This window comes from Silurus aristotelis, assembly GCF_946808225.1.
Source record: "Silurus aristotelis genome assembly, chromosome: 5".
In the NCBI taxonomy this organism is placed as follows: domain Eukaryota; kingdom Metazoa; phylum Chordata; class Actinopteri; order Siluriformes; family Siluridae; genus Silurus; species Silurus aristotelis.
Window position 1 is genome coordinate 14,214,498 of NC_139578.1, and position 25,388 is coordinate 14,239,885.

The 25,388-nt window shown below is 37.8% G+C and overlaps 1 protein-coding gene across 1 annotated transcript in view; it reads right to left on the reverse strand.

The window, feature by feature from the left end:
• ppp2r5b (protein phosphatase 2, regulatory subunit B', beta) overlaps positions 1-25,388 on the reverse strand; it is a 31,412-nt gene that overhangs the window by 2,962 nt on the left and 3,062 nt on the right. Inside the window, exons 2-11 of the mRNA XM_083542337.1 lie at positions 13,468-13,664; positions 13,048-13,149; positions 7,621-7,713; positions 7,326-7,456; positions 5,649-5,708; positions 4,127-4,235; positions 1,342-1,395; positions 1,205-1,255; positions 1,001-1,120; positions 647-774 (exon numbers count right to left, since the gene is read on the reverse strand). Coding sequence (XP_083398463.1) covers positions 647-774; positions 1,001-1,120; positions 1,205-1,255; positions 1,342-1,395; positions 4,127-4,235; positions 5,649-5,708; positions 7,326-7,456; positions 7,621-7,713; positions 13,048-13,149; positions 13,468-13,664 — 1,045 coding nt within the window. The remainder of the gene's footprint in view (positions 1-646; positions 775-1,000; positions 1,121-1,204; positions 1,256-1,341; positions 1,396-4,126; positions 4,236-5,648; positions 5,709-7,325; positions 7,457-7,620; positions 7,714-13,047; positions 13,150-13,467; positions 13,665-25,388) is intronic.

The following is a 25,388-nucleotide window of genomic DNA, read 5'->3' on the forward strand; positions in this document are numbered from 1 at the left end:
CATTGCAATCCTGACAGTTTTTCTGCCGTCTAAGCACAATGAATTATTTAATACTTTAATTTACTGGTTGCACATATTTTTTTAAGCACGATTATTGATTATATTAAACATGTGCCTACAAACATAGTAAAACACTAATGTGATTTGGTAATAAACAAATACATTTTCCACTACAGCAGATCACACACACTAAAATAATATATTTGAGAAGCATCTGAACTTTAATGTCATTGAATTTGCTTATGTTAAATGCACACAACATTTTTTTGGATCATTGATTTGATTTATGTAGTTTTTAATTTGGTGTCCAGTGTATTTGAAAATGTGGAAGTGCAAGAACAGGATTGAGAAAATAAAACATTGTTTAATGTTCACACACGCTCTTCTATGAAAATGTAACTAATGGTTAAAAAATTTCAAATAATTTGTTTTTTATAATAAATATTTTTACATTTTGGCAAAGTCACATAAATGATCAGTTATTACATTTAGCGTATATGCACTGATAACTGTCTGGACAGTATAGTGATCATGGCTTTCAGTTTTATAGAATCCACCAATTCCTAGAAATTGAATTTCATCCACCAAACATTGAAGAAAGCTTGTTTGACTGCTTGAAGTCAAGGTTACTGCATGTGCCACTTACTGGTTCCAGTGCTCTTTGGAGACTCTGTAAAGCGTGCCAAAGACCAGAGGCAGGATGACCTGACAGTTCTCCTCGATCAGACTCAGAATATACTCATTATTCCAGAAATACAGAGCCCGCTCTGCAACCTGACACACACAGAGGCAGAGTTCAGAACCAAAAGACAGGTAACACTTCTACTTTACCAGCTCTTAGCTCAGTTTGCTATAGAATACAGACTACATTTCCCATGAACACTGTAAACCAGATAAAAGTGAATACTCTGCAGCTTTGTTAAAATATGAGCTTAGATGGTTTTCTGTTTATAATTATGAGCATTAACAGATGCTGGATCATAACTGTACAAGGACAGACCTGGAAGTGGGGGCTGGAAATGCAGTTGGCGATCTGCTTAAAAAGTGGATCCTGCACACGAATGAACTGTGATGGCTCAATCACATCCAGAATCTCTTCAATCTCCCCCAGAAACATCACCTAAAACCAATCCACAATTGAGCATCATTTATGTACCACAATGCCCATTTTCATCTACATTTATTAATGAAATGATGTTCTAACCTCTTTCTGAGTGCATGTTTTGGGCCAATATTTCAGCAATCCTCTAATGATCTGAAAATATATCAAATACACAGATCTTACTAAAAGGTACAATAAGAAAATTCCTGAATAGGTCATATTGTGTAGCAGGGACTTACATATTCTGTAACAGTAGCGTCTTTCTCCATAAACTGCACAACACAGTAGGCAAGCTAAGGAATAGAAAGTACAGAAAATAAGAAATCAATGAAAGGCTGATCTAAAAAAACATTGTATTGCTTCTATTTTACTAAAATCTCCATTCTTAATTAGGTTTAAAACAATCTGTAAGATTATATTAATCATTTAAGCACTATGCATGCTGAAACTAAATATAAAAGTTTAAAAGTGTATCTACATTGAATAATCATTCTTTTTTTTTTCTGTCTTCCCTTGACTGTTTGATTCTTAAAGGAAGATGTATTACATTTGCTGTTTCATCATTGCGAAGTGCATGTTAGTCATAAGAACAGAGATTGTGTCTCAGAAGAACTGATGTCATGTAGACTGTTTCTCTTGAGGGCGACAGAGAGCTTTTGAACAGTATAATTAACCCTCTTGGTCCCTGAGTCAGGCTCTCTTGCTACCTCCCCAACCCTTTTTTTCCACACAAACTTAAATAATTCATGCTGTAATTACAAAATCAATTTCATCTACTTCATTTATTTAGCGTCTTACTTTTCCCCCTTACCTTCAGCTTTCCTTGGAAGGATACAGTTGGACAGTGAGTATGTGTATGTGTGTGTGTGTGTGTGTGTGTGTGTGTGTGTGTGTGTGTGTGTGTGTGTGTGTGTGTGTGTGTGTGTGTGTATATGTGTGTGTGTATATGTGTGTGTGTATATGTGTGTGTGTGTGCGTGTGTAATTTAATTGCATGTGTGGTGTGCACCTTCCCACGGACCAAATGGAGCCAGCAGTTACTGTAAGCAGTTCAAGAGTTGTCTCAATATAAACCACGACGTAAATGTCATCTTAAATGTGGATTTGTACCGTTTTGTTTGTTTTTTTGTCAAAAAATTTATTTGAATTTGTTCATCGTTTTACAGAGTGAACCACATTTCAGAGGAAGGACATTGTGGGTATGCATTGCCACACAAATGCAGAAGTGGTATGATTAAACCTCAGGGAAAATCTACCTAACCAGGACTTATTACTGTATTTCGCTAATATTGGAAGGTTGCACATTGCTGGAAGCGTGAGCTTCAGTACTTTCACTTTAGAAGCAGACTATAACATTTGTAGTTTCGTATTAGCATTTTATGCATTCGTAAATTCGAAACAATTGATAGATTTCCAATAAACTAGCCCACTTTAGCCTATTTTTAAGATTTTAGGAGTTAAGTTAGCTGGGCTTTAATTCTTTTCTTAGTACAAAGAAAGTCTTATTGTCTATGGTAATCTGCAGTAGATAGAGCTTAGCTTAAACAACTAGAATATTTTTGCAAAAGTAATATGTAGTTTTCTTCCCGTGGGCTCACCACCTGCAGGAGGGACCGTAAGGGACGGTGCTGTGAGGATTGGGCAGCAGTCGAAGGCGGGGGCCTGCTTAGACTGCTGCCCCCGCGACCCGAATTACGGATAAGCGGGAGAAAATGAATGAATGAATATGTAGTTTTTATTTGTATAGACAACATTTTATATATATATATATATATATATATATATATAGAGAGAGAGAGAGAGAGAGAGAGAGAGAGAGAGTATGTAAAAAGAAAAGGTATATTTGTTTTTGAATGCTATAAAAAGGGAAATTTTATATGATTTTATACACTGTCAGTGTAGAAACTGTGGTGAGCTGAAATCTTACATAGAACAATGAAATTGCTCAGGCCAGCTGTCATTTGCTTGAAAAGGCACTTCCTTTTTTTTTTTTTAACAAGAAGTCTGTGAATTACTTGCAGCTTACTGTTAATAAATGTTTGCTTTATCAGCTGCCAACTAACTCGTCAATTAGATTAGATTAACAGTAACAAAGCTTGTTTCATGGTAGTAAGCTTATTTTATAAGTTCATCTTTTAGTTTTTACTGTCAGAAATGTCCTTTGTTGAGGTTTATAGTGATTCTGATAGTGATGTATTTATTTATGAACCTTAAGAACCCCTAGAATGTTACTAGGCTCCTTACTAGGATCCCACATTTCATAATATTTCACTGTGGATAAAAAAAATAGTTGGAACAAGTGCTAGGTATAAGTGCACTTACTGACAGACATGGTATAACATTCATCTCCCTGTCTATCTTTCCCTTACTGAGAATCCTCAGCCCTTAGTGTGGCTTTCTGCACACCGTTGTCGTATCTCATGGTGCACATGGAGTGTGTTTGTGCGTGCGTGTGTGCGTGACTATGTAGGTAAGCCAGAAAGGAAACAACCTGTCTTGTCAAGATCCGCAAGACAATCCTGCTTGTATTAATGCTATGTGCTTCTTCTTCAAATCTAATAATTTACAACCATTTCTTTGTGGTTACATTTAGGATCAGAATACAGATTAAGTAAAACTCATAGATTGTTCTATAGATTCAATATATGACTAATCATGTCCTAATATGTTTAATGTGATATCACACTGCAGCCATACAGACACACACACACACACACACACACACACACACACACACACACACACACACACACACACACACACACACACACACACACAAGTGATTTTTCTGGCTTCCTTGCACAATGTAAATGTGGTTTAAGATGAAATTTGAATTCACCTAACTTTCCTAGAGAATAAACAGTTTTACAACTTTATAAAATAGACTTATGTACTACCAAAATGCTGATAGCCGTCTGACAGATAAGTGTTGCTGTGTGTGTGTGTGTGTGTGTGTGTGTGTGTGTGTGTGTGTGTGTGTGTGTGTGTGTGTGTGTGTGTGTGTGTGTGTGTAAAAAAAACTAACCTGTGCATGAAAGATGGACAGAGATTTGGCAGTGTGTAAGGGGATCAGGACCCTCACCAGAAACTGCTTATGTTCTGACTTCAGAGGCAAAGCAAAGCCATTAATGATACTAAAAGAGGAGAGGAGAGGAGAGGAGAGGAGAGGAGAGGAGAGGAGAGGAGAGGAGTGGAGAGGAGAGGAGAGGAGAAGAGAAGGTAGAAAGGAAGAAATGTAAAAAAAAAAGCAAAAAAAGAGAAAAGAAATATAGGGAAATAGACAAATAAAAAGAGGAAATGATAGAACCGAACAGCAGTTTAGAGAGAAGACAGCAGACAGAGGGAAGTGGGTAGGAGGCAGAGGGAGGGAGATTAAACAGGATTAGTTTAAGTAGACCTGATGATGCTCTGTACACACATATTTCGCCACGCTTCTGTTCAATAGTTAAATCTTAACAACCCCCAACCCTTCTACTCCTTAGTTACTCATCTTGTACACAGATCGTTATGCACACACTTGTTTGCCAAACTATGTCCTCTTTTCCTCAATTTTTGAAAGCATTCTTCTTCTTTTATGTATTCACCACATAATATAAAGTGCCTCAGGCATTCTTTACCCTTGTTTACTTCATTTTTTACTAGACTCTGTTTGCTCTCTCTCTTAACTTTTTTGACATTCATATATTCCTCCTCTCACTCCTTCCACTGAATCTTCTCATTCCCAGCACTCACATTTCCTTTGGGGAAGGGGAACATGGGAAGTGACAGAAAGGCTACTGTCAATCATTTCCCTGTCTTTCATTCTCATTCTCTCTTTCTGTTACTCTCAGACGCAGTTGCTCTGTTATCAGAGCAAAAAGTGTGGGTGGCGGTAAAAATAGCACAAGCATCAACCTGAATGCAGCCCTCCATCCCTAGCCCCTCTCTGACTCATCCTATACCTCTCCTACTCTTCTCTCCATCTTCACCCCCTCATCTTTCACTCTGTCAGAAATTTCCTTTTGTTTTTGTTTCCCAGTATGCTTAGGGGGGGATTAAAAGTCACATTTTGTTTGCAATTAAACAAACCGTAGGAAAATGACACTGTAGACCCAAAAGACATGGCTCTAAATTGCATAGTAGCTCTTATTACAGAAAAGAACCACAAATAGTAAAGTGCTTTGAGGTGGAATGCTGATCGCACTAATGTTTAAACCCCTGCTAAGGGTCTGACTCACTGGCCCACACACTGCTCAAAGCAGCACTCAAGCAATTACCGGCATCCTTGGATTAGTTACTGCCACACTTCAAATATGCATAAAATTATATTTTGTTCCCATAGGATAGTAATACTCTATAATTTTATAAGATGCTATATTTAGGCCTTCCCACGAGTTCTGAATGAGCAGTGACTTTCCCATTTAAGGCAAAAGGCATAAAAAATCAACGATTTATCTCATTTCAATCAATTGTAAACAAACAATTGTAAACATAACACAGTACCAGAGCCTTTTCTTTTTAAACATGAAGGTCACATTTTATATATTATAGCTTTATTGCACATGTACCTTCCCAATATCTCCAGCAGTTCAGCCACTCCATTAAAGTGTTCAGTTTCATAAATGAACCTGTTAAGTTAAGAAATAGATTATATATCATAAGATTCTTTAGAAATATATACAACTTTACTTAAGTATAAATTTCTTGGGCATTAAATGAGTCATTTATATATATATATATATATATATATATATATATATATATATATATATATATATATATATATATATATATATATATATAAACGGAAGACTCTACGGTTCTATTTAAATATGTGGACACCTGACCATGACATCCATATCTGCTTATGTACATTAACATTCTTTTTCAAGCTCATAGCATTTACATGTAATTAGTCCCACCTTTGCAAATCTTAACAAACTTAGCATCCACACTTGTGCAAAAGCTCTCAGAAAGATTTACAGTATTTCTCAGTTGCTTTGGAGCATCCTTAATATTTGCAAAGTGCATTCTCAAAACAATGTATACAAACAGCACAACACATTGGATTTCTTGCAAAAGCTTTTTCTTAAAATCCTTAGTTGTATGTGTGTCAAAGAACATAACATTGCCATCAGATTGACAAGTCCTTATGTCATGTTCGCAAACTAAATCGCCAAAATGTTTAGTCATGTTGTCAGTACAACAGTGCACAGTTTCAGTATTTTCTGATATTAACTACAATTTGTATTACAGTGATTGAAAATTATTTGATTTATATTGATTGCAAGAGACCGGACAGGATTCACACTTTTACTGTACTGTGATTGTGTCTGTTTGTTTCTTGGTTGTTCATCTATTTTCAGAAATACGTAGTAATTCTGTGTTTTGCTTTGTTGCCAAATGAAAGGTCAAAAGATTTGACCTATTTTAGAGAACTAGCTGATCATTGGTTGATCTGATGCCATTCACTCGCCTTTATTAGTGAAATACCAGATTCATCTGGACAATTAATTAACTGAGGAAACATTTACCAAAAAACAACTGGTTTAGCCATTTTGCATTCAATGACTTATGCAATAAATTGAAGCCAAGATGTTTTTGGGGGTTAAGACTATTCAGGTGAAACAAATATATTATATCTTGTTTAAAATGGAATACTGATAATGTAGGAGACAGCAGACAATTGCACACAATCAATTAAATGAATGTACCAAAGCATTTGCAATATGAACAAAGCAAAGAGAATTGCTTTTATTATGTGCACAAGTGATTACTTGATGTGGAGATTGAACAAGTAGTTTGGAGAATTTCAATTCTGATCTGAGAAATGCTCAAAGGCAACTGAGAAAAAAAGCATTGCTGTGCAAATTTAAATATTCAGCTACACAAACATTAGACAGGTCGAGCATGGATGCCAGGTAAGTTTGTACCAAACGAGGTCAGAGCTCTGTGCAGGACAAGCAGGTTCTTCCTTCCCAACCTCAGCATAACATGCCTTTATCAACTTTCTAATCTAGATGATTGTGTGCCTCAAAACTTGTGGTGCCCATATGGAGGTTCTTGTCAGGCATCCACATAAGATTGTCCATACAATGTATTCATAATGCAGCTTTTTCCTAGGTATCATAATGTTCTAAACTATTAAAAAAATGTGATACCACTGTGTCACAGCTGAGGTCTTGGCTTTATATCTTTTACTTCTTAAAGATCAGCAATACAAGGTATGTCTTTGTGCATCTTACCTGAGGAAGATGTTGTTGATCTGTTTCCGAATGTACGCTCTGAGGCCAAGCAGTTTGCCATAGACACGATGCAGTATAGTCTTCAGATATTCCCTCTCTCTGGGGTCTTCACTATCAAAGAGCTCCAGCAACTGAGCACACAACAAGGTATCCATAAAACTAGTCATCCCAAATGCATATAGTCCACTGTCCATATAGTACACTCAGTCATGAAGACAAAAAAAAAATACAGTTTATGCTACCTGCAAACATGTATCATATATCTCTGGGTTAATTTCAGATTGAAATACTGTACCTGCAGAACAAATTTCTGATCCACATAACGTTTGGCCATGGAGGGTTGAAAATCAGGACTCTCCAAGAAGCGTAAGAAGAACTCATAGACCAGCTAGATAATAAAAAAAGATACAGTTTAGAAAAATACCTTTTTTAACGACAAGCACACCAACAACTGTTTTCATTCAATCAGTTTCATTCTAATCTTTTTCTTGTCCCTCACTGGTCTTTTTCTTCTGGCCACTGGCACCACCCTTCACCACCATTTCTCACATCCATTTACCTTTTTTTGATTGCATGTGCACAGAGATTGCCCTGATCTCCTTTGTATGCTGTAATCAGTGTTCTCATTGTCGGTCTCACTGACTCCACACCTTGATTTTGAGACTCTTAATTCGTGCAGTGCAATAAGCATTACTTTGTGTTTTAATGGTCTATGCAATGACATTCGGTTTTTACTACACATCTACACTAATGACACTCATGTCTCCATTGGCATAAGAAGTTCACCCACTGTGTGCATTATATATATATATATATATATATATATATATATATATATATATATATATATATATATATATATATATATATATACAGTGAGGAAAATAAGTATTTGAACACCCTGCTATTTTGCAAGTTCTCCCATTTAGAAATCATGGAGGGGTCTGAAATTGTCATCGTAGGTGCATGTCCACTGTGAGAGACATAATCTAAAAAAAAAAAATCCAGAAATCACAATGTATGATTTTTAAACTATTTATTTGTATGATACAGCTGCAAATAAGTATTTGAACACCTGTCTATCAGCTAGAATTCTGACCCTCAAAGACCTGTTAGTCTGCCTTTAAAATGTCCACCTCCACTACATTTATTATCCTAAATTAGATGCACCTGTTTGAGGTCGTTAGCTGCATAAAGACACCTGTCCACCCCATACAATCAGTAAGAATCCATCTACTAACATGGCCAAGACCAAAGAGCTGTCCAAAGACACTAGAGACAAAATTGTACACATCCACAAGGCTGGAAAGGGCTACGGGGAAATTGCCAAGCAGCTTGGTGAAATAAGGTCCACTGTTGGAGCAATCATTAGAAAATGGAAGAAGCTAAACATGACTGTCAATCTCCCTCAGACTGGGGCTCTATGCAAGATCTCACCTCGTGGGGTCTCAATGATCCTCAGTAAGGTGAGAAATCAGCCCAGAACTACACAGGAGGAGCTGGTCAATGACCTGAAAAGAGCTGGGACCACCGTTTCCAAGGTTACTGTTGGTAATACACGAAGACGTCATGGTTTGAAATCATGCATGGCACGGGAGGTTCCCCTGCTTAAACCAGCACATGTCCAGGCACGTCTTAAGTTTGCCAATGACCATTTGGATGATCCAGAGGAGTCATGGGAGAAAGTCATGTGGTCAGATGAGACCAAAATAGAATTTTTGGGTCATAATTCCACTAAACGTGTTTGGAGGAAGAAGATTGATGAGTACCATACCAAGAACACCATCCCTACTGTGAAGCATGGGGGTGGTAGCATCATGATTTGGGGTGTTTTTCTGCACATGGGACAGGGCGACTGCACTGTATTAAGGAGAGGATGACCGGGGCCATGTATTGCGAGATTTTGGGGAACAACCTCCTTCCCTCATTTAGAGCATTGAAGATGGGTCGAGGCTGGGTCTTCCAACATGACAATGACCCGAAGCACACAGCCAGGATAACCAAGGAGTGGCTCTGTAAGAAGCATATCAAGGTTCTGGCGTGGCCTAGCCAGTCTCCAGACCTAAACCCAATAGAAAATCTTTGGAGGGAGCTCAAACTCCGTGTTTCTCAGCGACAGGCCAGAAACCTGACTGATCTAGAGAAGATCTGTGTGGAGGAGTGGGCCAAAATCCCTCCTGCAGTGTGTGCAAACCTGGTGAAAAACTACAGGAAACGTTTGACCTCTGTAATTGCAAACAAAGGCTACTGTACCAAATATTAACATTGACTTTCTCAGGTGTTCAAATACTTATTTGCAGCTGTATCATACAAATAAATAGTTTAAAAATCATATATTGTGATTTCTGGATTTTTTTTTTAGATTATGTCTCTCACAGTGGACATGCACCTACGATGACAATTACAGACCCCTCCATGATTTCTAAGTGGGAGAACTTGCAAAGTAGCAGGGTGTTCAAATACTTATTTTCCTCACTGTATATATACAGTGGGTACGGAAAGTATTCAGACCCCCTTAAATTTTTCACTTTTTGTTATATTGCAGCCATTTGCTAAAATCATTTAAGTTCATTCTTCTTCCTCATGAATGTACACATAGCACCCCATACTGACAGAAAAACACAGAATTGTTGACCTTTTTGCAGATTTATTAAAAAAGAAAAACTGAAATATCACATGGTCCTAAGTATTCAGACCCTTTGCTGTGACACTCATATATTTAACTCAGGTGCTCTCCATTTCTTCTGATCATCCTTGAGATGGTTCTACACCTTCATTTGAGTCCAGAAATTTTTGATTATACTGATTGGACTGGATTAGGAAAGCCACACACCTGTTTATATAAGACCTTCCAGATCACAATGCATGTCAGAGCAAATGAGAATCATTAAGGTCAAAGGAACTGCCTGAAGAGCTCAGAGACAGAATTGTGGCAAGGCACAGATCTGGCCAAGGTTCCAAAACATTTTTTGCTGCACTTAAGGTTCCTAAGAGCACAGTGGCCTCCATAATCCTCAAATGGAAGACGTTTGGGACGACCAGAACCATTCCTAGAGCTGGCCGTCCGGCCAAACTGAGCTTTTGGGGGAGAAGAGCCTTGGTGAGAGAGGTAAAGAAGAACCCAAAGATCACTGTGGCTGAGCTCCAGAGATGCAGTCGGGAGATGGGAGAAAGTTGTAGAAAGTCAACCATCACTGCAGCCCTTCACCAGTGGGGCTTTATAGCAGAGTGGCCCGACGGAAGCCTCTCCTCAGTGCAGGACACATGAAAACCCGCATGGAGTTCTCCAAGATGGTGAGAAATAAGATTCTCTGGTCTGATGAGACCAAGATAGAACTTTTTGGCCTTAATTCTAAGCGGTATGTGTGGAGAAAACCAGGCACTGCTCATCACCTGTCCAGTACAGTCTCAACAATGAAGCATGGTGGTGGCAGCATCATGCTGTGGGGGTGTTTTTCAGCTGCAGGGACAGGACGACTGGTTGCAATCAAGGGAAAGATGAATGCGGCCAAGCACAGGGATATCCTGGACGAAAACCTTCTCCAGAGTGCTTTGGACCTCAGACTGGGCTGAAGGTTTACCTTCCAACAAGACAATGACCCTAAGCACACAGCTAAAATAACGATGGAGTGGCTTCACAACAACTCTGTGACTGTTCTTGAATGGCCCAGCCAGAACCCTGACTTAAACCCAATTGAGCATCTCTGGAGAGACCTAAAAATGGCTGTCCACCAACGTTTACCGTCCAACCTGACAGAACTGGAGAGGATCAGCAAGGAGGAATGGCAGAGGATCCCTGAATCCAGGTGTGAAAAACTTGTTGCATCTTTCCCAAAAAGACTCCTGGCTGTATTAGATCAAAAGGGGGCTTCTACTAAATACTGAGCAAAGGGTCTGAATACTTAGGACCATGTGATATTTCAGTTTTTCTTTTTTAATAAATCTGCAACAATGTCAACAATTCTGTGTTTTTCTGTCAATATGGGGTGCTGTGTGTACATTCATGAGGAAAAGAAATGAACTTAAATGATTTTAGCAAATGGCTGCAATATAACAAAGAGTGAAAAATTTAAGGGGGTCTGAATACTTTCCGTACCCACTGTATATATATATATATATATATATATATATATATATATATATATATATATATATATATATATATATATATATATATATATATATCTTGTTCTTCTCTCGGCTTCTCCCATTAGGGGTCACCACAGCGGATCATCCGTCTCCATACCACTCTGTCCTCTACATCTGCCTCTTTCAAACCAGCTACCTGCATGTCTTCCCTCACCACATCCATAAACCTCCTCCTTGGTCTTCCTCTTTTCCTCCTTCCTGGCAGATCCATCCTCAGCATTCTCCTACTGATGTACCCCATGTCCCTTCTCTGCACATGTTCAAACCATCTTAATCTCGCCTCCCTCACCTTGCCTCCAAAGCGTCCTACATGCGCTGTTCCTCTAATAAACTCATTTCTAATCCTGTCCATCCTCATCACTCCCAACGAAAACCTCAACATCTTCAGCTCTGCTATTTCCAGCTCCACCTCCTGTCTTTTACTCAGTGCCACTGTCTCTAAACCATATAGCATCGCAGGTCTCACCACAGTCCTATAAACTTTCCCTTTCACTCTGGCAGATACTCTTCTATCACAAATTACTCCTGCTATCACACTTCTCTACCCTGCCCGCACTCTTTTCTTCACTTCTCTTACACACTCTCCATTACTTTGCCGTGCTGATCCGCTATATATATATATATATATATATATATATATATATATATATATATATATATATATATAGAGAGAGAGAGAGAGAGAGAGAGAGAGAGAGAGAGAGAGAGAGAGAGAGAGAGAGAGAGAGAGAGAGAGAGGTATTAGTTCTTTTAATCATGCACATTTAGCACTTCCGAATAAATACAAAATTATAAATTATTGCTACATAGTAAATATAGCAACACCAGGAAATGTAAAAAAAAAAAAAACACTTCAAAACCTTTCTTTAGAGACTGTTTACATCTTAACATGCTTACTCTCCACGGGTTTTATTACATGTTAAAATTACACGTTGCTGTTTTTAGTCAGGAGGAGGTCTGCCTGCTGTTTTTCAGTGTACCTTTTGAGTGCTAACGGCTAACCTATCACTCCTATTTTGTTGTTGTTCATTTAAAGTACCTAATGATGTTACTTGATGATTTTAGCTTGTTGACACTAATCGCTCGTTTTCTACAGAATTCATACCTCTATTGTTTTTCCCCCTTTCCCAGCACATTCTCTTCCTTAATCAAGGTACTCGATCTTTTTCTGTGGTGTTAATGTTTTTTTCTATTTCTATACTACCATTCATTTTACTCTGATCATCACCTGAGTGATTGTATCCAAAGTATTTTTAAGTCCAATTCTAGTGAAAACACTGTACACATAATGTTAAGTGATTCCTACTTCCCACTTACTGAATTTTCTGCACTTTTGTGTCCCAAATTCATGGATTCATAATTACATAATGGTTTCATAATTGCATAATGTAATTTTCAACAAAGCTGATACTTATTTCCATTAAAGACTAGGCAGCGTTTACCCATGACTTTCCCAAGAGCGTTGAGTAAGGGCTACTCAACTTGGGTTAGAATGTAAAATCCTAAATACAATGGGCTTTACCAGTTCATTAGCTAATGCAATCAGTTTTCAAGTTTGTGAGCTTGTGAGAACCTGTAAATGGGGCCAGGAGGCCTCCAGTGTGGGTTCATCCTCTTCTGGATCAAACTCTGGGTTCTCACTGGGTGGCAGAGTACGGAAAATGTTCACTGAGATCTAGAGATATGGGTGGAGCACAGACAATTTTTTCAATTTTAATAATTCACTGGAATATCCAACACAGGTCAATCTAACCAATATCTACCACACATATGAAATTTCAAAAAGATAACATACAAAAAAAAAAACACCAAGCAAACCACTTTTATGTTTTCATACATATTTCAGCTCTACTCTACCTATACATGTTATTTACTAAGTAGAAGTAAAAAAGAAAATATCAAAAAATCACCCTATTTAAAATTTAAAACAACTTTATATTCATATTTCTCTCCTCAACTACAATCATAGGTTAGTTATACAATTCACTCGTACCATCTTGATGGCCTCAGGATATAGGGGCTCAATGAGGATGCCACGGCTGGTGGCCACACTCTCCACTAGCTCATTCAGTGCAGCACGCTTGATCTCCTTCCCCTTCAGGTCAGCAACGCAGTCCAGGAAGTCAAAGAGCACACAACACTGCTGCAGCTTCTTACAAAACAGATCATGCAACTCTGCTACTGGGGCATCTAACAGATAAAGAAAAGAAAAGAAAAAACACAGATTACACAACTCTGATTATATACAGATGATAACTGGCATATTCTGTAATTAAAAACACCTTGCTAGCATAGCACATTGTTTAGCAATCTATTGACAGTATACTTGGGAATGGTTTTAATGGTGACAAAAAAAAAAAGAAATGTGTACAAAGATAAAACGCATTTAAAACAAAACATACAGGGCTCCTGAGTGGTACAACAGAAAAGCATTCACCCCATTGCCATGAGATAACATGTTAGAATCCCAATGATTCAGGAGCCAAAGGAGCAAAATTCCCAGTGATTTCTAGCTGAGCAAGTGTGGTGTGCTTTTTCCTGTCAATTACAGTACCATCAATGGGTATCTGTGAGCTAATGTATGATAAAGAGTGTAGAAAGTGCTTTTCTCTGAGTGTGTTACTCTGCCCATTAAAGCTACATGAGCATCAGTTTGAAATTTGAAGGTTGATATTGCAACTGTATCAAATTTCTTAGCAGTAGCATGTGTTAGCCTCTCCCATCTCTGATTGGTAGCTCTTATCTGATAGCCAGCTGGCCAGCAGTTGGGAATTTATAAAATTGGAAGTAAAGAAATGTGTAGGGTTTGAGAAGAGGTAATGATCAGGCCAGTTTTGACTGGAAAAGAATCACATAGTTTGGGTATATGCACCCACTGAAAAACAGACCCTGACTATCAACTGTAACTAAAATGTTTATACTGGTTAAAGTGATCCATATACAGACATAAAGGGTAGTTGTGTCTTTGACATAAACTGAGTAAATAATTGGAATTAAATAAAAATCATGTCAAGGATAAAACACAATGTGTTGTGCTTTATAAGAAAATTATTAAAGACTGTGAAGTGCAATCCATAACCAAACATCAGTTTTAATTCCTATAAGTGCAAATCCCAAAAGGTTGTATTCATTTTTACAAAGTGCTAACACAGTAGACTCTTTCCATAAATGTTAAATAAACAGATCGTTACGGTAAACCATATCAGTGATCGTACATTTTGGCTTATAAGTATAATGTTTTATTTTTAGGTCCATGACCTAATATACAGTGAGGAAAATAAGTATTTGAACACCCTGCTATTTTGCAAGTTCTCCCACTTAGAAATCATGGAGGGGTCTGAAATTGTCATCGTAGGTGCATGTCCACTGTGAGAGACATAATCTAAAAAAAAAAATCCAGAAATCACAATATATGATTTTTTTTACTATTTATTTGTATGATACAGCTGCAAATAAGTATTTGAACACCTGAGAAAGTCAATGTTAATATTTGGTACAGTAGCCTTTGTTTGCAATTACAGAGGTCAAACGTTTCCTGTAGTTTTTCACCAGGTTTGCACACACTGCAGGAGGGATTTTGGCCCACTCCTCCACACAGATCTTCTCTAGATCAGTCAGGTTTCTGGCCTGTCGCTGAGAAACACGGAGTTTGAGCTCCCTCCAAATATTCTCTATTGGGTTTAGGTCTGGAGACTGGCTAGGCCAGGCCACACCAGAACCTTGATATGCTTCTTACAGAGCCACTCCTTGGTTATCCTGGCTGTGTGCTTCGGGTCATTGTCATGTTGGAAGACCCAGCCTCGACCCATCTTCAATGCTCTAACTGAGGGAAGGAGGTTGTTCCCAAAAATCTCGCAATGCATGGCCCCAGTCATCCTCTCCTTAATACAGTGCAGTCGCCCTGTCCCATGTGCAGAAAAACACCCCCAAAGCATGATGCTACCACCCCCATGCTTCACAGTAGGGATGGTGTTCTTGGGATGGTACTCATCAATCATTCTTCTTCTTCCAAACACGTTTAGTGGAATTATGACCCAAAAGTTATATTTTGGTCTCATCTGACCACATGACTTTCTCCCATGACTCCTCTGGATCATCCAAATGGTCATTGGCAAACTTAAGACGTGCCTGGACATGTGCTGGTTTAAGCAGGGGAACCTCCCGTGCCATGCATGATTTCAAACCATGACATCAGTGTATTACCAACAGTAACCTTGGAAACGGTGGTCCCAGCTCTTTTCAGGTCATTGACCAGCTCCTCCCGTGTAGTTCTGGGCTGATTTCTCACCTTCCTTAGGATCATTGAGATCCCACGAGGTGAGTTCTTGCATGGAGCCCCGGTCCAAAGGGAGATTGACAGTCATGTTTAGCTTCTTCCATTTTCTAATGATTGCTCCAACAGTGGACCTTTTTTCACCAAGCTGCTTGGCAATTTCCCTGTAGCCCTTTTCAGCCTTGTGGATGTGTACAATTTTGTCTCTAGTGTCTTTGGACAGCTCTTTGGTCTTGGCCATGTTAGTAGATGGATTCTTACTGATTGTATGGGGTGGACAGGTGTCTTTATGCAGCTAACGACCTCAAACAGGTGCATGTAATTTAGGATAATAAATGTAGTGGAGGTGGACATTTTAAAGGCAGACTAACAGGTCTTTGAGGGTCAGAATTCTAGCTGATAGACAGGTGTTCAAATATTTATTTGCAGCTGTATCATACAAATAAATAGTTTAAAAATCATATATTGTGATTTCTGGATTTTTTTTTTTTAGATTATGTCTCTCACAGTGGACATGCACCTACGATGACAATTTTAGACCCCTCCACGATTTCTAAGTGGGAGAACTTGCAAAATAGCAGGGTGTTCCAATACTTATTTTCCTCACTGTATATCAAAACACATTCCATAATCCCATACTGCTATAGCCATTATACATAAACATACATGCTATCCATATCCCACTGCATCTATAATCCATAACCTTAACATACACAGCCAATTGTGTTTGTGCATATGTGTGTGTGGGGGATGGGGTGAGAAAGAGAACAGGCGAGAGAGAGAGAGAGAGAGAGAGAGAGAGAGAGAGAGAGAGAGAGAGAGAGAGAGAGAGAGAGAGAGAGAGAGAGAGAGAGAGAGAGAGAGAGAGATGGAAACGAGAGTGCATGACTCTGCTAGAGACAAGAGCAGAAGAGCTGAATTCTCCAGGGGAAAAATGAGAGATGGGAAATGGGTATGGAGCTGAGGGATAGGAGAAGAGAAAGGCTTCACAATTTTTCCAACAAAACAAGAGAACATAATTTATATACAAAAGCAAATTAATATGTTAAATAAAGATGTATGATAACAACGGCTGTACAAAATTTGGTTGCAAAATGCACTCATTCACAGTGATGTTTAATGGTTATGGATGTTTAAATGGCGACGCCTCTGTGCAACAAGGCTGGCCATCTCTGAATTAAACACCCACTAATATCCGCATCTCAAAGCTGGAGCTAAATATAGTGCAGCCAATGAGCAAGGCATAGGAGGAGAGAGGGAGCAGTGTGTGTGTGTGTGTGTGTGTGTGTGTGTGTGTGTGTGTGTGTGTGTGTGTGTGAGAGAGAGAGAGAGAGAGAGAGAGAGAGAGAGAGAGAGAGAGAGAGAGAAGAGACCAAGATAATAAAATGAAGTAAAAGGCTGTGGGGTGGAGAGCAACAGGGATGATGTCATCCCTTTACCAGACCTCGCTCCTCCACCACTTCCACCACTCAACCCTCCCTCTATCACTCCCTTTATGCACATCTTCTCTCTCCCTTTCTCTCTCTCTCTCTCTCTCTCTCTCTCTTTCTCTCTCTCTCTCTCTCTCTCTTTCATTAAATAACTGTTAAAGTGTTTGGGTGGCTGCTGAGCTGTTGCTCTATTTTCAGGGCTACCAAACCCACCTTGTTCCTTATTGGTGAGTGTGAGCACAGCAGCACTAAAGACTTGAAAGGCAAAAGTTTTCTCTTTTTACCTTTCAGCAAATCATTACAACAATGTTTTTAAGTAAAAAAGGAAATGCAGTTTAGTCTGTTTTATACAAAAATGTGCTTCATTTCTTTAACAGGAACAGGAAACTTTTTGCAAACGTAAATCTAGGTACGTTTCATAATGCATAATACATTTATGAGAACTAATAACACAACAAACCAAAATCTTGATTGAGGCTTGCTTATGAGCAAGAAACAAATAGCGTTGAACTGGATGATTTTTATTTGGTTCATAAATCTATTAGAAGGGCTGCAATAATTTTTTGCAAGATTTATTACACTATAATAGCCTGACATCAGATGAGTGTCCAACAGAACACAAAGGAAATATTGTACTGATTGTGATTTGTGTTAATAAATTGTTCAAAAACCACAACTGATCTTTTTACTTTACAAGTTCCCATGCCCCAAAATGGGATGCAGCTTATCAGCTTTAAACTATTTTTACTAGACATCTCCCGACATTTTCCACCTCAGATTAAATTCCCCAAACACTTCTCTCCCCCTCTCCATTTTCTGTCTATTCTCCTGCTCTTTCCCTCATACTCTATCATCGCTCTTATTGATTTGAGGAGACCAGTGAAAGAGCAAACCTTCTGTCTTCAAGTAACCATACACCATTTTACCCAGCTGGCTCTATATGGAAATGCAAACACAGAAAAAACACACACTTATGCACAAAGAGCTCTACAGTATGCACTGCAGATTGATTGCTTATTCATTTCATATATATATATTTCAAAAAAAAAAAAACTTTAAGAGTTTAAGAAATCACCCAATTAGAAGGACCAAATATTTAACCGAAATTGACTTGAAACCAGAAGTTATGACTCCATGACTCTATTCAGCAGTCAAGACCAAAGTACAAGTTCTGAGTGGCTTATTGAGAAAGAACGCTCTGCTTCAGGCTACAGGGGCTATTTACAGAAACACACTCACTCAAGAGGAACAGCTAAAGCCAAGTCACTGTTGGAGACTAGTTGGGAATAATAACAATAATACCAGTACACACGGGGCTTAATTTAATCAGATTTCTGTTAAAGGTCTCTTACTGGCTTTGAAATTTTTATTTCTTTATCCTATAAAAGCAGTGGTTTATTATCATTAAGTGGTTTAGACTGTCTTTGGCTTGATTTCTCCTATCACTGATTTAAACTGTCTGGATCATGACTGTAGGTGTCTTAATTTATCTTATGCGTATACAAAATAGATGGATGTTTAGTGTCAAAGGAGAAATGTATTAGTAGTAGGATAGTTCACAAAGAAATGACTTATTTGACACCATTTCCACAAGATATACATCACAGTTTTACTGTTAGACACCTCCGCACATAGGAGTCCTTCCCAAAAAGCTGTGATACCCAAGCCAGCTGCCTTTAATGAAGTGCTATCACTGCTACAAAATTAAGCAACAGCCCTAGTAAATGCCTAGACTAGTCAGCCTGAGCAGGTTCCTCCAAAGATTTTTTTTTTATTCCAATTATCTTAACGGATGAGCGGGAGAAAATGAATGAATGAATTATCTTAAAATTGCTCCCATTCTGTGTGCTACACAAACTAGATGTGATGTGTGAGATGTGGTATTATGTGATATTTGTATTGCAATTAATAATTGCATATACGATATAGCATTGTAAGTTTGGTTTAAAAAGCATGATCATTATTAATATGAAGCTTTTTTCTGTTTCCAAACTACATTTGGACTCTTTTAGCTGGGGTTGCAATTTTATTTTTCATGATCGATACAATCATGATCTGTTGACGACTAACCCCAATATTGCTTGGCAGTCAGATTGTCTCTCTTTTCATCTTTAGCATTTTACTACCAAGCAACACTGCGGAAAGACAAATAGTATAGTGTACAGAATAGTTACACATTTCAGAAACAGATTTCTGTATAGCAGATATAAACTGAATGTAACATCATGATTATTACCTGTGAATAAGGCCGTCAAGGACATATCATGGTGACTGTTCATCTACTTACCTAGTCCTAGTTACAATCATTAATCTTTAAATCTTAAGTTAAAAACAAATTTAGTGGTGTCTGACATGGCAAAAATATATTATTATGAAATGTAACAGGCTCAAAGTTTAATTCAACCTGTACAGAATTAAATTAGCATTTATATTTGATCCGATAGATAGATAGATAGATAGATAGATAGATAGATAGATAGATAGATAGATAGATAGATAGATAGATAGATAGATAGATAGATAGATAGATAGATAGATAGATAGATAGATAGATAGATAGGTTTTTTTTTTTTTTTTTTAGTTTAGTTTTTTTTCTATTTTATGTATACAATACTGTACTGTATTAACATTTTACTTAGTTTTATAATTAATAATTATATTTTTATTAATACATTTCATTATTTTAATATAAAACTCAACATAAAAGTTTTTTGGTTTATCGTGCTATCCACGAGAGACCGGGACAAATTAGTTATGTGGCAAATGCAATTCCACAATAAACCGTGGGCATGAGATTTGGTAAAGTGGGGGATTACTGTACTCATATAAGAATACTCAATATTAAGGTTATGTTTGCCTTCCTTTAAACATTGTTGTAAAAGAGCAAATTTGTGTAGCCTTATTTTCCGGAGGGATATATTTGCATATTGGTTCTACTTTCTAATGTTCTCAACTGCCATAGTTTATTAAGGAGCTGAAGAAATTAATTCTAAGCTGCTATTTACAAAACTCAAATCCTTTGATTTGAACCAATCATTTTATTGTTAGTTTCAATCTATAGTGTATTGAGGCTCACCGTGAGTTCCAGTAATTCAAATATTTGATGACATTGTTTGAATCAGTGTAAAGCAGCAGTGGCACTGCCTTCCAAGCCCTGATGAAGTTCAATAATAGATGTGATCAATGTCCAAACTGGTTGGAACATGAAACTCTGTGACAGCCACTTAAAGTGCATTGGCTATACAGCATTGCAAAGCCATTAGCTTTGCACAAAGCATGCTTCAAAGGCTATGGCTATTCATCACCTTCCGATGATGCTGCACAACCGAAAGAGTGAAGTGAACTGATATGGCCACAGAACAAACACCCCACTGGGAAAAAAGGTAAGATCCCTCATTGTGTTGTAGTGGCAGGAAAAGAAATGCAGTCTGAGGGTAAAATATAATACATGCTGGTTTACCCACCCAGTACAATCCAGCAAAAGGGCTGGGCTCTTTCACAATGTTCCAGTTTCCCTGATGATCTTATATGTATGTTTTATTAGCACAGTACACCTGTAAAAACAGGCATGAATAATAGCTGTCATAACAAATGCAAAGGCTTTAGGCTTTTGTCACCTCATTAGTAGTATCAACTATCAACTAACAGTTAGTATCAACTAACAAAGCTTTACTGCATACGGCCCAAATATAGAATAGCTGATATACTGATCTGCAAAACATATGATACACTGGCAAATGTAAATGTATGTTAGGCAGCTATTTGGCACACAGGACCACACAGCATTAAATGATTGACTCCTTCTGTCTGAGGTATGAACAAAGCACATGGTGTAACAGATTGCCTTTAGGCACTCATGTGCACCAGCATATTATTCCCGCAGAGTTGGATTTCCAAGACCATTACAGCCGATGCAGGTAGCTTCACAAGAGACAGCACAATGACCAAGTCTCTAAAGCATGAGGTACTGAAAGTGCCAGGAGACCTTGGCATCATTTATGAAATTATGCATTCGTCCAGGGGATAGTTCTCCCTTCTGCACATGAAACATTGGCATTTATATTACGTTTCATTTACTATTCGACACCATTTCCACAAGATATACATCACAGTTTTACTGTTAGACACCTCCGCACATAGAAGTCCTCCCCAAAAAGCTGTGATACCCAAGCCAGCTGCCTTTAATAAAGTGCTATCACTGCTACAAGATTAAGCAACAGCCCTGGTAAATGCCTAGACTAGTCAGCCTTAGCAGGTTCATCTGAAGATTTTTTTGTATTCCAATTATTTTAAAATTGCTCCTATTCTGTATGCTACACAAACATGTAAACAAGAAAGAAACAAGCATGATTGGCCTGTAACCGTTCATCTGTAGGATGTGTATATCCACATTGTAGTTGCTGTGGAGCACAAATGATTCCGCCTCTTTCACATAATCAAAGTGACAGCCCGAACAGCAAGACACTACTCCTGATCTTGCATGTGGAAGTACTAGGATTATACCGACTACAAGAACAGTAATTTGACACATGGACAGACTATGCAATCAGTGCAACTTAATTTTTGTGCCATTTAAGACTTTTCGATAAAAAACAGAGCTGTCTCAAATAAGAATATAGCCAGAATATTGTGAGTGGTCACACACCAGCCATGTGCCAGTGTTGTTTACAAGAACAAGTACTCCAACCCTGAGGCAATTATTTAATTTGAGACTTCATCTGAAAGTTATTGTCTTCAGTGTTCTCTCTGGGAAAAGAGAAATGGTAGCAAAAGATTTTGCATCAGTCATCAGACAGCAAAAAATTATCATAAAGAGGCTCCACAGTCTAAAGACTGGTAAGCCTACTGAGTAAAAGGTTGTACTGCTCAAGCATAATTGAACACAGGTTAGAAAATGTTATTTTATGCCATTTGGTGTGTGCTATGGTTAACTCCAGAACAGGACAAGTGTTAGTTGTGATACAAGAGCATAGAGTTAAGTGTCTAACATTGGTAGATCCTACAAAAAGAATGTTTCCTCATTGCGTTGTGATATTTAATGAAGTTTTTACTCATTTACTCCAGTTTTCAAGACCTTTATCCTCAATAGAGTACAATACCAGCACTATGGTTGATGACAGATAAATGTTCAGAAGAACAGTAAAGGACAGTGAAGTACAGCAGCACCATTCAAGTGATTTTTATCTATTTAGGATGCTTCATTTTTAGTAAACTACAGTATCAGTACAGTTTAGTGCTGCCTGTTAATGTCTGCAGAAATGCACCATCAGGATGTGTTATGAACCCTTGTGATTCATTCTAAATGTGGCTTTCACTATGCCAAATGGGATCAGTGCTAGTGGTAACCAAAAGAAGGTACAACAGCAGGTTACATACGGTATTTCACAAAAGTGAGTACACCCCTCTCGTTTCAGCAACCATTTTAGTATATCTTTTCAAGGGACAATACAATAGAAATGAAACTTTGATATATTTTAGAGTAGTCAGTGTGCAGCTTGTATAGCAGATTTACTGTCCTCTGAAAATAGCTTAACATACAGCCATTATTGTCAAAATAGTTGGCAACAAAAGTACATACACACTAAGTGATAGCAGCTGTACGACGTTCAACCATGCAAAGTCACATGTCCTAATTATCATGTTCATGCTTTTGTTTTGTCAGTGTGCAGTGTCTAGAAAATGTGGCAACACCCTGGTAAAGAGTACCAAGAAAAATGTCTTGCCTACAGTCAGGCATGGTTGTGGTAACATCATGGTCTGATGCTGCATTAATGCTGCTGGTACTGGGGAACTGGATTCCAACATGTACTGTGACATTCAGAAGCAGAACATGATGCCCTCCCTTCAGAAACTGGGCCAAACTGCAGTTTTCCAACATAATAACGACCCAAAACACACCGCCAAGATGACAACTGCCTTGCTGAAGGTGATGGAGTGGCCAAGTGTGTCTAAAAACCTTAGCCCTATTGAGAACCTGTGGGGCATCCTTAAGTAGAAGGTGGAGAAGCACCATGTGTCTAACATCCAGCAGCTATGTCACAAACAGGATCCCAGCAACAACGTACAGCTCTGGTGATTTTCATGCCCAGGAGGATTAAGGCAGTGCTGCATAACAATGGTGCTCACACAAATTATTGACACTTTGGACACAGTTTTGACATGTTCACTTAGGGTGTATTTACTTTTGTTTGGGATTTTTTTTACAATAATGTACAGTACAAATAAATCTGAACTGCAAGCTGCAAATTGACTACTCTAAAATATATATCCGGGTATCATATCTATTGTATTGTCCCTTGAGAAAATATACTAAAATGGTTGCTAAAATGTGAAGGGTGTACTCACCTTTGTGAGATACTGTATATAGCTGTAGTAACACGAGGTTCATTGCAATGACAAATGATAATTGTGACATAGCAGGGGACATTTATAGATAAGCCCCCTGATGTCCTGGTTATTGGGGAATGTTCCACTTTTTTACTTTTTTTTTTTAAAAAGTGGTTATCCTATATTCAGTATATATGTGTATTGTGGTGTTATAGACACAATATATATATATATATATATATATATATATATATATATATATATATATATATATATATATATATATATATATGATAAAAAAAATTCTGTACATATTCTTAATAAATATGTTTTTTTTTATGACTCATCCAGTCAAATGCTTGACCCACCCCTGTATTATCGGTCTAAGATAACAGTAAAATCAAGCATGGGTCATTTGTGTTGTTGTAACTTCCTGCATGTTATTCACCTATAGTGTTGTTGTAACTTCCTGCATGTTATTCACCTATAATGTTATTCACCAAATAATCTTTGTTGGTTAAAAAGAAAGTTGGAGATAATATGCATGTCTTTACTCCTCCACTCTCCAAAAACATTATATTGGCCTTAGCAAGCTGCACTAACTGAGATGTAGTGTGCTGTGACATGTAGATTCATAATACAGGTAATGTTCATTTGGACATCAGTTTGTGTGTTTGTGTGTGAGGATGTGTGTGATGTGAGTTTTAAACCTTTTCACCATGTGGGTAATCCTCTCACTGCCACGAATTCGGTGAAAACTGAACTTGTTACCAATCTGAGGCCCAGTGACTGGAATTCTATGCTGTAGGATACCGAACATGACAAAGTTGACAGTAACAATTTATAAAAATAGCAGTCAAAATTCCTATGCTGTTTAAATGTAAACTGTTTTTTTTAAATGGTGGCCCTTATATATAGCTGTTTGCTAAGCTAATATTAAGTCTCTCAAATTTGGCAGGAGATGTCAAACACTACTGGCTATTAGAGAAATCAATCAAATCCTTCAACATGCTCCTTCTATGACCTACTGTTTCAAAAGGATAAAATCCTTATCAGAGCGAAACCACAACCCTAGCCATTCAATGGGCATTAAAAGAATGTTATCAGTAAAAGATACAATGCTCACGAATGCAATTAGTGAATGAGAATGATTCCAATAATCCCATGATTTCCAATATCTTTGTACAACAGCAAATGCCTATAAACCATGATTTCAGATAAAAAATAAAAAAAAAACATGGTAAATGCCATTGCTCATAGTACATGCTGTTACTGTTCACACTTTAGTGCAGAACTGCTGAAATGCAGCTGTTGGACTGCAACATTATGGTTTGGTCATAAAGCTGCAACAGGACATGGAGCATACCAAGAAGGAGATACTGGAGTCCTAGATTCCAGGAAAACAATGCAAAAAAATAATTATATATAATCTTTTGGATATTTACCTATAAATAGTAAGTATGCAATTCTAGTCAGTGTGTCAAGAAAAAAATAAGGAAAACTATAATGACTTGCCGTGCTTACTCTCGATATGAAGTGGCCACAACAGATTCATTTGAGTGTTCAGCGTAAATGTTTGCACAGGTTATTGTTAATGTTAAAAGCACAGTCATGGATTGCATTGAGAACATTATAGACATACAACACCAAAACCATTGTGCAGTGGAGAGCAGGAAGGTTAAATGAATTTTTAGTCAGATATAATTAATGAAAGACTAGAAGTACAATAGAGTTCTTTTCAAGCTTCTTTTGCTCAGAGTATCCTAGTCTGTGCGACTACAGTGCTGGATTAGATGAGAAAGAAGGACAGGTTCCGCTGTCTGAACCTTGATGGTCACATATACTAATTTTACATCTGCATTTTTACATGCAAATGTGTCTTGC